This window comes from Torulaspora delbrueckii, chromosome 8 (assembly GCF_000243375.1).
Source record: "Torulaspora delbrueckii CBS 1146 chromosome 8, complete genome".
Classification (NCBI taxonomy): domain Eukaryota; kingdom Fungi; phylum Ascomycota; class Saccharomycetes; order Saccharomycetales; family Saccharomycetaceae; genus Torulaspora; species Torulaspora delbrueckii.
In genome coordinates this window covers 66,759-79,186 of record NC_016508.1, presented here as the reverse complement: position 1 = coordinate 79,186, position 12,428 = coordinate 66,759, and the positions used below count along the sequence as shown (strand labels likewise).

The 12,428-nt window shown below is 42.8% G+C and overlaps 8 protein-coding genes and 1 non-coding gene across 9 annotated transcripts; 6 read left to right on the top strand and 3 right to left on the bottom strand.

Moving 5' to 3' along the window:
- Window positions 1-242: 242 nt before the first annotated feature.
- Window positions 243-4,106, top strand: MMS1 (Mms1p; the record flags this gene model as incomplete). The annotated part of the gene is made up of 1 exon (XM_003683073.1): window positions 243-4,106. One exon carries the CDS (start codon window positions 243-245, stop codon window positions 4,104-4,106), a length of 3,864 nt encoding a protein of 1,287 aa, XP_003683121.1.
- A 401-nt stretch (window positions 4,107-4,507) lies between these two features.
- On the top strand, window positions 4,508-5,140 carry RHO1 (Rho family GTPase RHO1; the record flags this gene model as incomplete). Its single annotated transcript, XM_003683072.1, has 1 exon — window positions 4,508-5,140. The coding sequence occupies one exon, from the start codon at window positions 4,508-4,510 to the stop codon at window positions 5,138-5,140; it is 633 nt and encodes a 210-aa protein (XP_003683120.1).
- A 216-nt stretch (window positions 5,141-5,356) lies between these two features.
- Window positions 5,357-5,704, bottom strand: MRP2 (mitochondrial 37S ribosomal protein uS14m; the record flags this gene model as incomplete). The annotated part of the gene is made up of 1 exon (XM_003683071.1): window positions 5,357-5,704. One exon carries the CDS (start codon window positions 5,702-5,704, stop codon window positions 5,357-5,359), a length of 348 nt encoding a protein of 115 aa, XP_003683119.1.
- A 255-nt stretch (window positions 5,705-5,959) lies between these two features.
- MET16 (phosphoadenylyl-sulfate reductase (thioredoxin)) lies at window positions 5,960-6,766 on the bottom strand (the record flags this gene model as incomplete). Its single annotated transcript, XM_003683070.1, has 1 exon — window positions 5,960-6,766. One exon carries the CDS (start codon window positions 6,764-6,766, stop codon window positions 5,960-5,962), a length of 807 nt encoding a protein of 268 aa, XP_003683118.1.
- A 313-nt stretch (window positions 6,767-7,079) lies between these two features.
- On the top strand, window positions 7,080-7,550 carry NUT2 (mediator complex subunit NUT2; the record flags this gene model as incomplete). Its single annotated transcript, XM_003683069.1, has 1 exon — window positions 7,080-7,550. One exon carries the CDS (start codon window positions 7,080-7,082, stop codon window positions 7,548-7,550), a length of 471 nt encoding a protein of 156 aa, XP_003683117.1.
- A 92-nt stretch (window positions 7,551-7,642) lies between these two features.
- Window positions 7,643-9,040, top strand: JIP5 (Jip5p; the record flags this gene model as incomplete). Its single annotated transcript, XM_003683068.1, has 1 exon — window positions 7,643-9,040. One exon carries the CDS (start codon window positions 7,643-7,645, stop codon window positions 9,038-9,040), a length of 1,398 nt encoding a protein of 465 aa, XP_003683116.1.
- Window positions 9,041-9,141: 101 nt separating this feature from the next.
- TDEL0Htrna4I lies at window positions 9,142-9,215 on the bottom strand. The gene has a single exon. It is a non-coding gene; the product is annotated as a tRNA-Ile (tRNA).
- A 685-nt stretch (window positions 9,216-9,900) lies between these two features.
- Window positions 9,901-10,298, top strand: TDEL0H00450 (uncharacterized protein; the record flags this gene model as incomplete). The annotated part of the gene is made up of 3 exons (XM_003683067.1): window positions 9,901-9,918; window positions 9,994-10,124; window positions 10,190-10,298. The coding sequence occupies 3 exons, from the start codon at window positions 9,901-9,903 to the stop codon at window positions 10,296-10,298; spliced, it is 258 nt and encodes an 85-aa protein (XP_003683115.1).
- A 214-nt stretch (window positions 10,299-10,512) lies between these two features.
- Window positions 10,513-12,156, top strand: BSP1 (Bsp1p; the record flags this gene model as incomplete). Its single annotated transcript, XM_003683066.1, has 1 exon — window positions 10,513-12,156. One exon carries the CDS (start codon window positions 10,513-10,515, stop codon window positions 12,154-12,156), a length of 1,644 nt encoding a protein of 547 aa, XP_003683114.1.
- Between the last annotated feature and the right edge of the window lie 272 nt (window positions 12,157-12,428).

Sequence of the window (12,428 nt, the reverse complement as noted above, 5' to 3'; positions counted from 1 at the left end):
AGAATAAACACAGGGCTGGGAAGTCTTCGATTCTTGATATCTACTAAGACAATTCATCCAACAACCGAATGATGGTGCGTATTGGGGACCTCAAACGTCGACCACGTAAGAGAGAAGGTGTTGGATATTGTTCAGTATATGCACAAGATACGGCTCGCGCACGGCCTATAGGAAACTGATGAAAGAACAGTTCTCATCAGGAAGTTTGGGCAGTTAAATAGCATTGAACTATAAGTCATTTCATGACATTTGGCGATGCTGAAGTCCCGCTAACTTATCGTGCTGCACTATGGTACGAAGCTGGTGAGTTGACTGTTACGGGTGAGTACGACAAGCCACTCTTTTACTCAGGCAAAGACGGTAGTATCGACCTTATATCACTATTAAAGGAGGATCCTCAGCTCATTTTAAGGCCTGATTCATCGAAGCAAGAGTTTTTTTGGGAGAGTACAATTGTGGGTAAGTATCCAGTAAAGTGCTTGACTTTCAGGACAACAGTAGATTCTGTTAATCAGTGGGATATAATTGTTTCGCTGACAAATAGCAACTCTGGAACATCCGTCAAGTCATATGCTCCCCACAATTCTATGGAAGAGGTCTTTGGAGTAACTAAGGACCCCGAAACCCTCGATGACTCTGAAATTGAAGATCTTATGAACAAACCCTTGCATGAAGATGATCATGAGAAAATTGTTATAGAAAAAGTGGAAACAAAATCGAGACAAACATACTTAATAGTCACTCCTAATTCGATTTACAAGGTCGGAGATGCCCTTCCTACATTACTTTACGGCGGTATTGATGACTGTCAAGTGTTCGACACCAATGAAAATGTATTAAGTAGTCTGATACTGGTAACGACACCGACAGGTTACATCCTCACCATCGTTTTGAATGCTCAAGATACGTCTTCGTTTGTGACTCAATACTGGGATCTAGGTTACGATGGCCCTTGGCGCGTTGTAAGGCACGACTGCAATCGTCAGTTTCTTGCCATCAATTCCAAAGAGGGCGTACTCCGTTTCTTCGAGTTTACTAGTTCGATACACTTTGAGATGATCAATAATCTGAATATCGACAATGCAGACATTTTGGACTGCACTTTCTTCCCTAATCAGGCTCGATCCCATTTTCTTCTCTTCGTCGCCACCTTACAGAATGAACGCCTAGTATACTACTGCATCGAATGGGAGAAGGATACTCCTACTCTCAAGAAAGTCCACTATTTAACCTATTTCACCAAACAAGACTTCAAAAGATGTGCGCCAATTGGTCATCAAAGAATACTGATCTTCTTTGATACAGCTGTGGAGCTGGTGACAGCCAATCAACTAATGTCTGGCGAGACAGACTTTGAGCGAGTCGATATGAAATCTCTCGGTGGGATTTGTGATACTTTCCCTGCGCCAAAACTGCTAAAGAAGCTAAAAGCGCAGAATGAGGACTTCTTTGGACGCTTCGAGTATTGTATGGTGATGGGAACCTCTACGGGTCACATTAACGTAGCCGTAGTAGACAGCTCCAATAAAATTGAGACTTACTCGTTGACTAGGTTCAAAGGGCTGAAGAGCTTATGCGCAGTCGAAAAGCAAAATGATCATTATGAACAATACGACATAATCGTTGTCAGCTACGGAAGGACGCTAAGGCTGTCGATCGATATTTCACAGATACAGCACCTCGCGGATGATGCACCTGTTGCATCATTCAGTGCTCTTACTTTTAAGCATACCATGGATAGCTCAATGGAAGAGAGTTCAGAGATCGTAATAGTTCAACCTTCAAAGATCAGCGGCCGGTATATCTCAGAACTTTGGTTGACTTCTTCTACTTCGATTACAAACCTCCAGACGAATGCTCCGACGCAAAAGCTGTACAGCGTCTGTAGTCTTCACCAGTCTCATGTGTTCGAGAGATTCAAAATTATTCATTGGGATGCCATTGCAAATGATTTCAGGAGTAGGCTATCTAAAGTGGAAGACTCAGGAATGGATCTGTACCTCATAACTGGCTGCGACAAGGCCTTCCATCCCAAGTCCTTCATGCTTGATTTTTCTATCGACGAGCCTGAACTAGTAGAAATCAGTGACTTGTTAACCAGCGAGGAGGAGTGCCGAGAGTATTTTCTTACAGCCAGAAACGCCGTACAAATTACAGATAAGAAAGTCTATGTCGAGCCATTAGACTTTGAACCAACTGATGATTCTCCGGTTCGCTTTAGTCCAACTTGGATAATCGAGGGCGCTACATATTTCGACATCTTTGTTCTCATATGGAATGCCCGAGAGCGACAAGTTTGGTACACTGCGAACATAGACCAATTGACCTCTTATCAGCCCTTCAAGAGGACATCAGTATTTGATGACGCATTGAAACAAGTAGGCCCCGATGAGCCCGTACAATTTCAAATTATGAAAGACGACCAAGATCGTCTCTTGATATATATGGCAGGAAACGATATTTTACTCCAGATACCCTGGGGCGCTCTAGAAAGTGAAGTCTGTGAACTAAAACAAATATGCTCCGGCAGAATTAAATCCATCGTCTCCCTTTCAAAGGGGCTCTGTTTCATACGGCATGACGGAGATATAATGGCAGTCAGTCATATTGACCTGTCCATACAATATCTCGATTTTGATTTTGATGGCAGAGATATTCAGCTGAGAAAAGTGGACAAAGATACGTGTCTTATATTCTCGACTCAGGAAGTCATGATACTCACCTTGTCTAACGTGGAAAACTGGCGATGTTGGTTCTATGATTTGAGATTGCCATACCAATGGAAATTAAACCCTATATTGGATGTTCAAATAGACAAAGCTCATCAACGCGCTTTTATATCATATTCCACCGGACTACAAGTGTTTGACATGTCTTACTTTTCATGGAATAGAGCCAAATACCTCCTACATTCTACGAGAGACCCTAATAAAAAATTCATTTTCATCAAAAGCATCAACAGGATGATAGTGGCCAACTTTGACTCACGTAAATGGGATTGCATCAAACTTACTGACGGAAAGACCCGTTCTTTGGACGCCACTGTGCTTCAAGAGAAATGTGGACCACCGCGAGCTATTGTGGATATCTCAAATGAGGGTAAAGAGATAGCTTTACTTCTATCTTTTGGTAACATGATTAAACTAGTCCATCTCTTACCGCAAAAAGGGAATATTGCGGTAATTGAGAGTGTCAGGCACCAATTCGATGAACAGTTGTTCCCCTCCATCGAAGTTGGGACGAATGGAAAGTTTTACTTGTTGCTGATGAAGCATGATGATCCTCCAAAGAGTGATATAGGAACTTTCATTGAAGCTAAATTCGATGAGAGCGGATTCTCAATTACTAATGAATTCAAATTCTCTATCAAAGATATCAAGAAATTTAAGGACTTCAAACTTCTCGGCACTGACCTGATAATCAACCATGCATCTCACAATAGGGTTTTTATTTTGAAGCAAATCTTCAAGAGAGTTGTCAAGAGGAAAGTGGAGCTAATCTCACTGAGAATTTCCCCACAAGTCAAGTTCTCTCTTATGTACCCACTTACTGACGACTCCTTTGTTGTAGTGATACTAGAGGAAAAAGGCACAAGTTATGTCAGCGAATTACACTTCTACCACAGATGCGATATCAATTCCCCAGTCTACACCTTTGATGCTTCAGAATGTGAGCGGTTAGATATTTTTGACCAAGCAGCCTCAGACACAGTCGCAGAAATCCCAACAGAGGTTGAGCAGGAGCGTGAGGACGAAGTAATGGATGAAATGGACGAACAAGATGCATTTGGAACCCCCACTGAAAATTCTGTCATGCCACCAAATAATACCGACCAACCTGAAGATTCAAAATCTTCGAGCCAGCCGTACCGCACCATCAAGCTGGACAAAGGTGTCAAGGATATTAAGTACGACAGAGTCGCAGAGAAACTTTACGTGCTGGCCACGGACGATTCTGTCATCGTATTCCGCCCCAGGCAGGACTCGAGCCAAACCAATTGGCCCAACTCCGGCTACGAGATACCCACTCCGAGACCAATCGCCCAGGCCAATCGTACAGCCTGTGCAACTGGACTATTCCGCATTGACAAGGACGGTCAGATATAGACATATAAGCATATATACATGAGTTAACTTATTTTGCCCGTTACTCGATCCCCAGTGACGCTGATTATGCAGTTGAAGTCCTCAAAATAAGCCAAGGTTATGGTTACCTACAAAGTCAACGATTGAGCTTGCTAGATCTTCGACTTCTGAGCTGTTGGCTATAACATTTCTGTCATGTCACTCGTTATCTTGTTTTTTTTCTAGCCTTTTTTTCTTAGTTTCACAATTTTTTTTCGGTGAAGAATCTTGATCTTTCATTCCCTCTTTCCACCCAAGAAGGAGCCAACTACAGTAAACAAACACTAATACTACCGATCGTTGGCGCCATTTGAGCTGTCTCGTTGTCTTCTATTGATTGCATTGTGTTTTAAGAGTTTGCCGTGGATCAGTAACTGCCCAATATGTCTCAACAAGTTGGTACTAGCATTAGAAGGAAGTTGGTGATCGTTGGTGATGGTGCATGTGGTAAGACATGTTTGTTGATTGTTTTTAGCAAAGGCCAGTTCCCAGAAGTTTATGTCCCTACCGTTTTCGAGAATTACGTTGCTGATGTTGAGGTGGATGGTCGTCGCGTGGAGTTGGCACTATGGGATACTGCTGGTCAGGAGGACTACGATAGGTTGAGACCTCTGTCGTACCCAGATTCGAACGTTGTGCTAATCTGTTTCTCGATTGATTTGCCCGATTCCTTGGAGAATGTTCAGGAGAAGTGGATCGCTGAAGTGCTACATTTCTGTCAAGGTGTCCCTATCATCCTAGTCGGTTGTAAAGTCGATTTAAGAAACGATCCTCAGACTATTGAAGCTCTTAGAGCTGAAGGTCAACAACCTGTTGCATCTGCTGAAGGTCAATCTGTCGCTGATCAAATTGGTGCTACTGGTTATTATGAGTGTTCCGCCAAGACCGGTTATGGTGTTAGAGAAGTCTTTGAAGCTGCTACAAGAGCTTCTTTGATGGGAAAATCCAAGACCAATGGTAAGACGAAGAAGAACAATGCCGACAAAAAGAAGAAGAAGAAGTGTGTCTTATTGTAGACACCTAATCTCGCAACCAAATTTTACGCTGAAACTTTCGATTCTTATTCTTCCATCTTTTCTACACTTTATAAATGTGTAACGTCTATACAATCCAGGATAAGTTCTAATAAAGATATACATTTTGTAGCTGTGTCACAAACACCAGAGGCTGAGCTGGAGCACAGTTATATTCAATATGATCGTATTGCCTATTTACATGCAAAACTCAACTGTTCACCAAACACCCTTCTTGACACCAGGTAGATCACCGCTTCTAGCTTTTTCTCTAAATTGTGTTCTGCATAGTCTGAAATCGCTTAACACAAACCTCGCATGGCCTGTTTCCACGCATCTGTTTCTAACCTGTGTCAGTCTTGTGTAATTGGGCATAGTTGTTAGTTTCAATTGAGCTTCAAGCCTTGTACGTGGTGGTAAGGTAGTATTTCTAGCGATGAACTTCAAAGCCTTCGTAGTTACTTCATTTTCTGCAAATTGTTGTCTCTTAAAATTGTCTCTAATAACTCTAGCATTTAGGAATCCTGGTGGAAGCTTAGTCTTGATTGGAAACCTGAAATTCCCCATCTTGAACTACCTATTCCACTCGATTTAGTTCATAATTGATGTCTAAATTTCATTCAAGATTTTTCACTTAAAGGAAACGACAAGTAAGAAGAACTACACGTGATGGGTACCATGGGCTTCATCAGACTACTTAAAGCCCATCTAGCTGGTTCTGCCCTGTTCAATCATGACTGGTTGTCTACAACAAGTTGACATCTTTTGAACAATAAACATCGGTCCATTTATTAATAAGTAGTATATAGATGGTTGTATTGGTTAAGCCGTACTGTCCTTGAGGTACTGAGCAAATCTGCTGGTCTCATGAATTCCGCACTCTGTCTTGGTCTTGCCCTTCCAACGGCCTGCTCTTTCGTCTTCATCCTCTTTCACAGGTGAAGTGGAGTGGTAGTCACCGATAGATCTGTATCCCAGGTCTAGGAGTTCGTTATATGGTACTTCATGTTCGTCAATGTAGTTCTTGACCTGGTCGAAAGTCCAGTTAGCAAGCGGGTTGATCTTGATGATGTTGTTCAGTTCATCGACCTCCACGAATTGTAAGTTTGATCGTGAAGCTCCTTGGGACTTTCTACGACCAGTGAGCACTGCTAAACAGCCCAGGGATTGATACGCTCTGCGAGCCGGCTCCACTTTGACTAAGAAATCGTATTTGTCCTCGTCTTTTTCCCACAGAAAGTCTCCATGCTTCTGTGCAAACTGCTGCTCACTTAAACAACCTTCTGGTCTAAACACAGCGACTTGCTGTCCAACAGGCGTATAGTATCGATCTTGCACCTTTTTCAGTAGATCTAGTGTCTGTGGGAAGTGGTGCAACGTATCAATGAAGATTAACGGTACCTTCAATTCTGCATCCTGGTCTCTCAATCTCGCCAACATATCAATCGTAGCCAAACCTGTCAGGCCGAACGCAGTAGTCTGGTACAGACGTGGAAAAGTCGATAATGCCCATTTTAACACTTCTACCGGATGCGAAGCGTTAGCCAGTGACCAGTTCCAATGATCAAGCTGTTCTTGTGTAACAACAATACCCTCGTTGAGTTTATACACCTTTGTTGCTCCCGTCATCTCGTCAATGCTCACCACAAGTGAGAAACGAGGCCGATCTAAACTATTCCTGCTTATATATCAAGCTGGAAATGCTTGATGCATCGAACTGAGAGCCACATGGTCTCTTCCACGTGATTTTGGCTCCGTATAAGAACTAACCACTTTTGGCCTCAATTTAACTGTTCATTGCGATTCCTTTGGTCTAAATTATATCCTCAATCTTTTATCTTGTGTGCCTTTTCTCTGTTAAGGTGTTCTTAGCTGTTCTTAAACCTTTTAATTACTTATCGTCTCAACTAAAAACTTGAAAACAACAAACAAATACGCCAAAATGAGCCCCAAAGAGGACCTGGAAGGTATTCAACAGGAGCTGGGAACCGTGGAACAACAGCTGGCAGCGGTAATAGAGTCCTTTATCGAGCTGGGCGTGTCAGTGTACGATTTTCCAGGTACTTCAGAAGCCACTCAGGGTATGGTAACCAATTTAAAGCGTAATGTGGATCGTCTGGCTAATTTAAACAAGCAGAGCAACGATCCAGATTCACAATTGCAAAATGTAAACGTTCCGCTCGAGGTTGTGCAGTATATTGAGGACGGAAGAAACCCAGATATCTATACCAGAGAGTTTGTCGAGGCAATAAGAAGATCTAATCAATACCAGCGAGCCAAGATGCACGGTCTAAGGCAACTACGGGACTCTCTCGCAGATAAAATCGTCGAGGAGTTTCCAGATCTAGAGCCCAGTGTTCATAACATCGCCCAAAGGGCTGGTTTATCCGATGATACTGTGCAAATCACGTGAAGGCCTCTTATATTGTTCAAAATTTTCCATTATAAAGAGCTTTAAGATGAGATGAGCAAAGGAATAGCCTAGTAGCGGTCGTCAGTGAAACGATGGGTAAGCGTTCAAGATCCAAGAAAGGTGCTACGGTAGAATTGGCTTGTCTGGGGGAGCCTCTGGCCGAGTTACGGTTCACGGAGCCACTTTTTCAGATGGCTTTGCATCCTACCAAACCTATTATCTTGAGTGGTCTGGCCACTGGGTTCGTGTACTGTCATTCTTATGATGCTGGGAAATTACAAGAGACTGTTAATGAGAACAAGAAGAAAGTGATTGTCGAGGGTGAAAATAAGCCATTTTGGACGAGTATCGATGTCGAGAAACAGGAGACTACAGATGCCATCACATTGATGTGGAGGACTAGAAGACATAAAGGTAGTGTGCGTTGTTTGTGTTTAGACCCTGAGGGAGAATATGTATACTCTGTTGGGACGGATAACGTATTGAAGAAAGCAGTGACAGGGACTGGTAAAGTGGTGAAGAAGACTAGTTTCAAGGACCAAAAGCTGAAGTTTACAAAGATGATCAGATCTCCTACACATGCATATTTGTTACTTGGGGACGAGGATGGGAACGTCATGGTTTTGAACAGTGACACACTCGAGCTAACCAACAAGGTGCACAAGATTCATGGCGGGGATGCCATCAACGATATTTTCCAATTTGCCAAGCGTTCTGTACATAAGTACATCTCTGTGGGGCAAACTACGATGGGGTACTGGGACGCTCGTGAATCGAACGAGTCGGATTTGCAAATTCCAGACGACGACGAAGATGCGAAACGTAAAGTGCTGCTGAGTGATGATCAGGAGGATGAAATTCTATGTGGTACTTTTGTAGACCCGGAAGCCGGAGATACAATCGTTTGCGGTATGGGTGAGGGTGTCTTGACTGTCTGGAAACCACAGAAGAATGATCTGGAAGATCAAGTTAACAGGATCAAGATTTGCCCGAACGAAAGTATCGATTGTATCGTGCCGACTTTGCAGGACGATAACGGTGTGTGGTGCGGTGGTTCGAGTGGAAACCTCTACCGAGCCGATGTCAAGGGTGGACGTGTTGTTGAGGTAAGACGCCACAGTGATATCGACGAAGTGACATTTCTCGATTTGGATTACGAGTATAGAGTAGTATCTGGTGGTATGGACAAGATCGTTCTATGGCATTCTGTTTCTGAGGACGAGGATCAGAAAGAAAACGAGTCGAGCGACGAAGATCAAAGTAATGAAGAGGAAATTGAAGTCGACACTTCTGATGATGAATCGGCAAGTGATGACAGCGACACAATGGTTGGTCTTTCGAGAGTGGAACTAATTGCAGAGCTCGACAAAGATTTACAAGGCTCCAGTGAAGAAGAAGAGGAAAAGAAGGAGAAGCCCAAGAACAAGAAGAGAAGAGTTCCAGGGAAGCTAGCCGCCTCACATGGCATAACAAAGTTTGAGGGTTTGTAGTACTAAGTAATAACGTTACATCAAGTTTCTTAGGGTTAAATGCTGGACAAGGTAAGCAACGGTACTTCAAATGGTAATCAGTTAGGAGATCCAAAAAAGAATGGTCTCTAGCGGGATCGAACCGCTGATCCCCGCGTTATTAGCACGGTGCCTTAACCAACTGGGCCAAGAGACCTGTTATTTGTTGAAAAACAAAGTTTTTTGTGTCAGTAATACTGGCTATAAAGAAACACGAGAATACAGCTCAGAAGACATAGTTCTGAAGAGTAGATCAAGAGTAAAAGTAAGTTGTTTGTTTTATTTTCTCTGTTCTAAGGCCTGCAATCTCGCCTATTCCATTCGGTATAGTTGCGAATGATTATTTTTCTAAGTTTGTCAGCTATATAGCTCAGGAATTTACTTCTAGGCTTTCAATCTGTTATTCTGGAGTATTTTATGGAGTTTGCTGTTCAAGAACAAAATAATTAATTGACGAACAAAGATATTGTTACTCAATACACTCACAAACCAATAGGGTAGAATAATCCATTTAAGAAAACGCTTATAATTTTTGGTGGGTCTGTCAATGATGCGGCGCTACCAAACCCAAATTACCATCTATTCAAACAACTAAACTACCCAATTTCTCATGAAAAGACTAGGAATGGCATGGCCACCTACTACTACGTAGCTGAACTCGCTAAGTAAGTTTCCCATTACAACATCTCAAACTCTTGTCACTCTTCTCATCGCATTGGACGAAATACCTCGGACAACCTTTGCAGGTTGCAACACACAAGAAGTTGCAGTCCCCTTCACAGTAAATATAGTAACACCAGTCTAGCAAGAGCTTCTCATACTTACCTCACTCACGATCAATTATGAAGCCAGTCGTTTCGGTATGTTGCAGTTTTGTTTTGTTTTACGTTATTATTTGCTGAACCTCTAGACTAACAATGTGAAAAATCATTCAGACCGGAAATGCTTGGTTTTGTACTATCCTATCAGCTTTCGGGGTTGTCATTCTATCTGTGATTGCACATTTGTTCAACACGAACCACGAATCCTTTGTTGGTTCCATTAATGACCCTGAGAACGGACCTGCGTATGTTCATTTTATTAGATGAAATCCTACAGTTTACAACATTATAATACTAACAAATGTTATAGGGTGGCTCATACTGTGTTTTTAGCTGCGTTGGTTTACCTGGTTTTCTTCGCATTTTGCGGGTTCCAAGTGTATCTGTCCAGAAGAAAGCAGTCCATCGCCTTGCGTTGATACGATAAGTGGTCGAGCAAGACTCAATTGCAGTAAACAGGGCAATAGTATAGAAAATCTGTATAGTATAATCAATAGTCATGAATAATCCCATCAAGTGGATCCGTTTTGGGTGATGTTTAGGTACTAGAAGATGGTCTTCAACAAGTTGAACTTAATCTAGTTGATCTCGGGGATTGCAAGCCATTGAGTCTTCTCAGGTGTTGTTGCAGGTATGCAAGTGGATACTATGAGAAATCCTGATACGCAGCGTTTTCTGAAGAGAGTGGAAGAGTATGATTCGCAGCGAAACTCCATGACAAAACCGCAAGTGAAAGGGAAGCCTGATCATTTAAGCCTTGAACGAGCAAGACAGTTGCTTCAGGGAGATTCACCAGCTGATTTGCACAGAGCGAATTCAAATAACTGTGGGCCTGAGATTGCGTCGACCGAGCTGGCCTACAGGTCGGCATACAACTATGAAAAGTCCTTCTCACCAGAGAGGTCGAAGAATCAGACCTCACCGAAGACATTTGTTATCTCTGAAGAGGACTATAAACTGCTACAGCAACTCAAATCGGGTGATAAGCCTGTGGTTATTGAGCCCAAGAAGCATTATCCCAGCCGTGGACGACCTAGAAATGTTACACATGCATTTGAGGATACACCTTCATCGCCAACTTGGAAAGTGAGAAACGAAGTTCCAGATGAGGCTCCTTTATTACCAAACCGAAAAGTTATAAGCGCTTTTCCAGACGAAGAAGCTCCTTCATTACCAACTCGCAGAGTCAAAAAGGTAGAACAGGTCCCTTCACTGCCGACCAGAAGATACCGTGAACCGCAAGTGAGTCAGGAGGAGCCAGTGGCTAGACCTGTCAAGGATGAGTCAACTGAAATAAAGGAAAAGAAGAAGGCTCCGCCTGTACCAAGGAAGCGTAACGAGAAATTGAAGTCGGAGCCTACAACTTTCATCAGTTCTCTGGGAAAGAACAAGCTCACCGTTATCCCACAGGTTGACACTGCTCGCAAAATTCAACCAGTGACAGCCTCTCACATAGACTACCTGGACTCAGTGCACTTGACGCCGAAGTCACCAGAACAGACAAAATCAAATCCACAGAAACAGATTTCACCAGGGACCAGCGGTGGGAGCTTTATCAGTTCTGCTTTGAGGACAATAAGTCCAAGTCCCTCTCAAAGTAACATCAGAATCGAAAAACCTGCTCTACCCAGCAAACCGGCAAAGCTGAAGAACTCGACAATTACCACTTCTAAAACCAGCGATAACGACGAGTTGCAGAACTTAAAGCTAAATACCACTGAGAAAACAAAACCAAAGGTACCAGCGAAGAAAGATGGTTTGACAATCCCTCGATTACGCCCTGTAGCATCAGCTGAAAGAAAGACAAGCAAGCAGGATGACTCCCCTCAAAATTCGATGTTAGAAGGCCTAAAGAAGGTTGAAAGAGACAAAGTCCAACAAAGAGTGGTGACGCCTCCCGAAGCCCTCACCAAAATGTCTCAGCTAAAGAAAGGAGCTCCTAATGGTAGCGCTAAAGATGAGAAAACGATTTCTGAGGTCGAGGCCAAACTACGCGGATTGAAGAGCCCACCGCCAGTTCCCAAGCGTAACATATCCATGCCTGAAGCACTGAAAAAGGCAGAAAAGCTGAAGAATACGAAACAATCATCAAAACCTTCAAATAAGAATGATTTCCGTAGCGATTTAAGTGCTATCCTGACCGCACCTCCCAAAGCGGCCACTTCCTCTAAACAAATCGCCAAAGAGAGCCCAAGCTCTAGCACATCATCTCTAGTCCATCACACCAAGAGCAGAGCTCGGGGTCCCAAGCGTAAGTTGCCAACCAAAATACAGTAATTAAAATCACTAATAAATCAAGAATGTGATAAAAACGAAGGAAGAAATCACAAGCTTTCCCTTCACATAAGAGGTACTCTTAATACTTCTGAATCACCCCAGAACAGTCTCGAGAACCTCGAAAGGACCTTATAATAGTTGTAACAGTTATATAATGAATAATATCAACAAAGGCGGGTAGCCTTGATCTTCACTGTTTTGTTTATTCTTCACTGGTTCAAGCTTAGTTAAATGTACGACAACCATTCGAGACCTCGATCGCTGGTGAATCT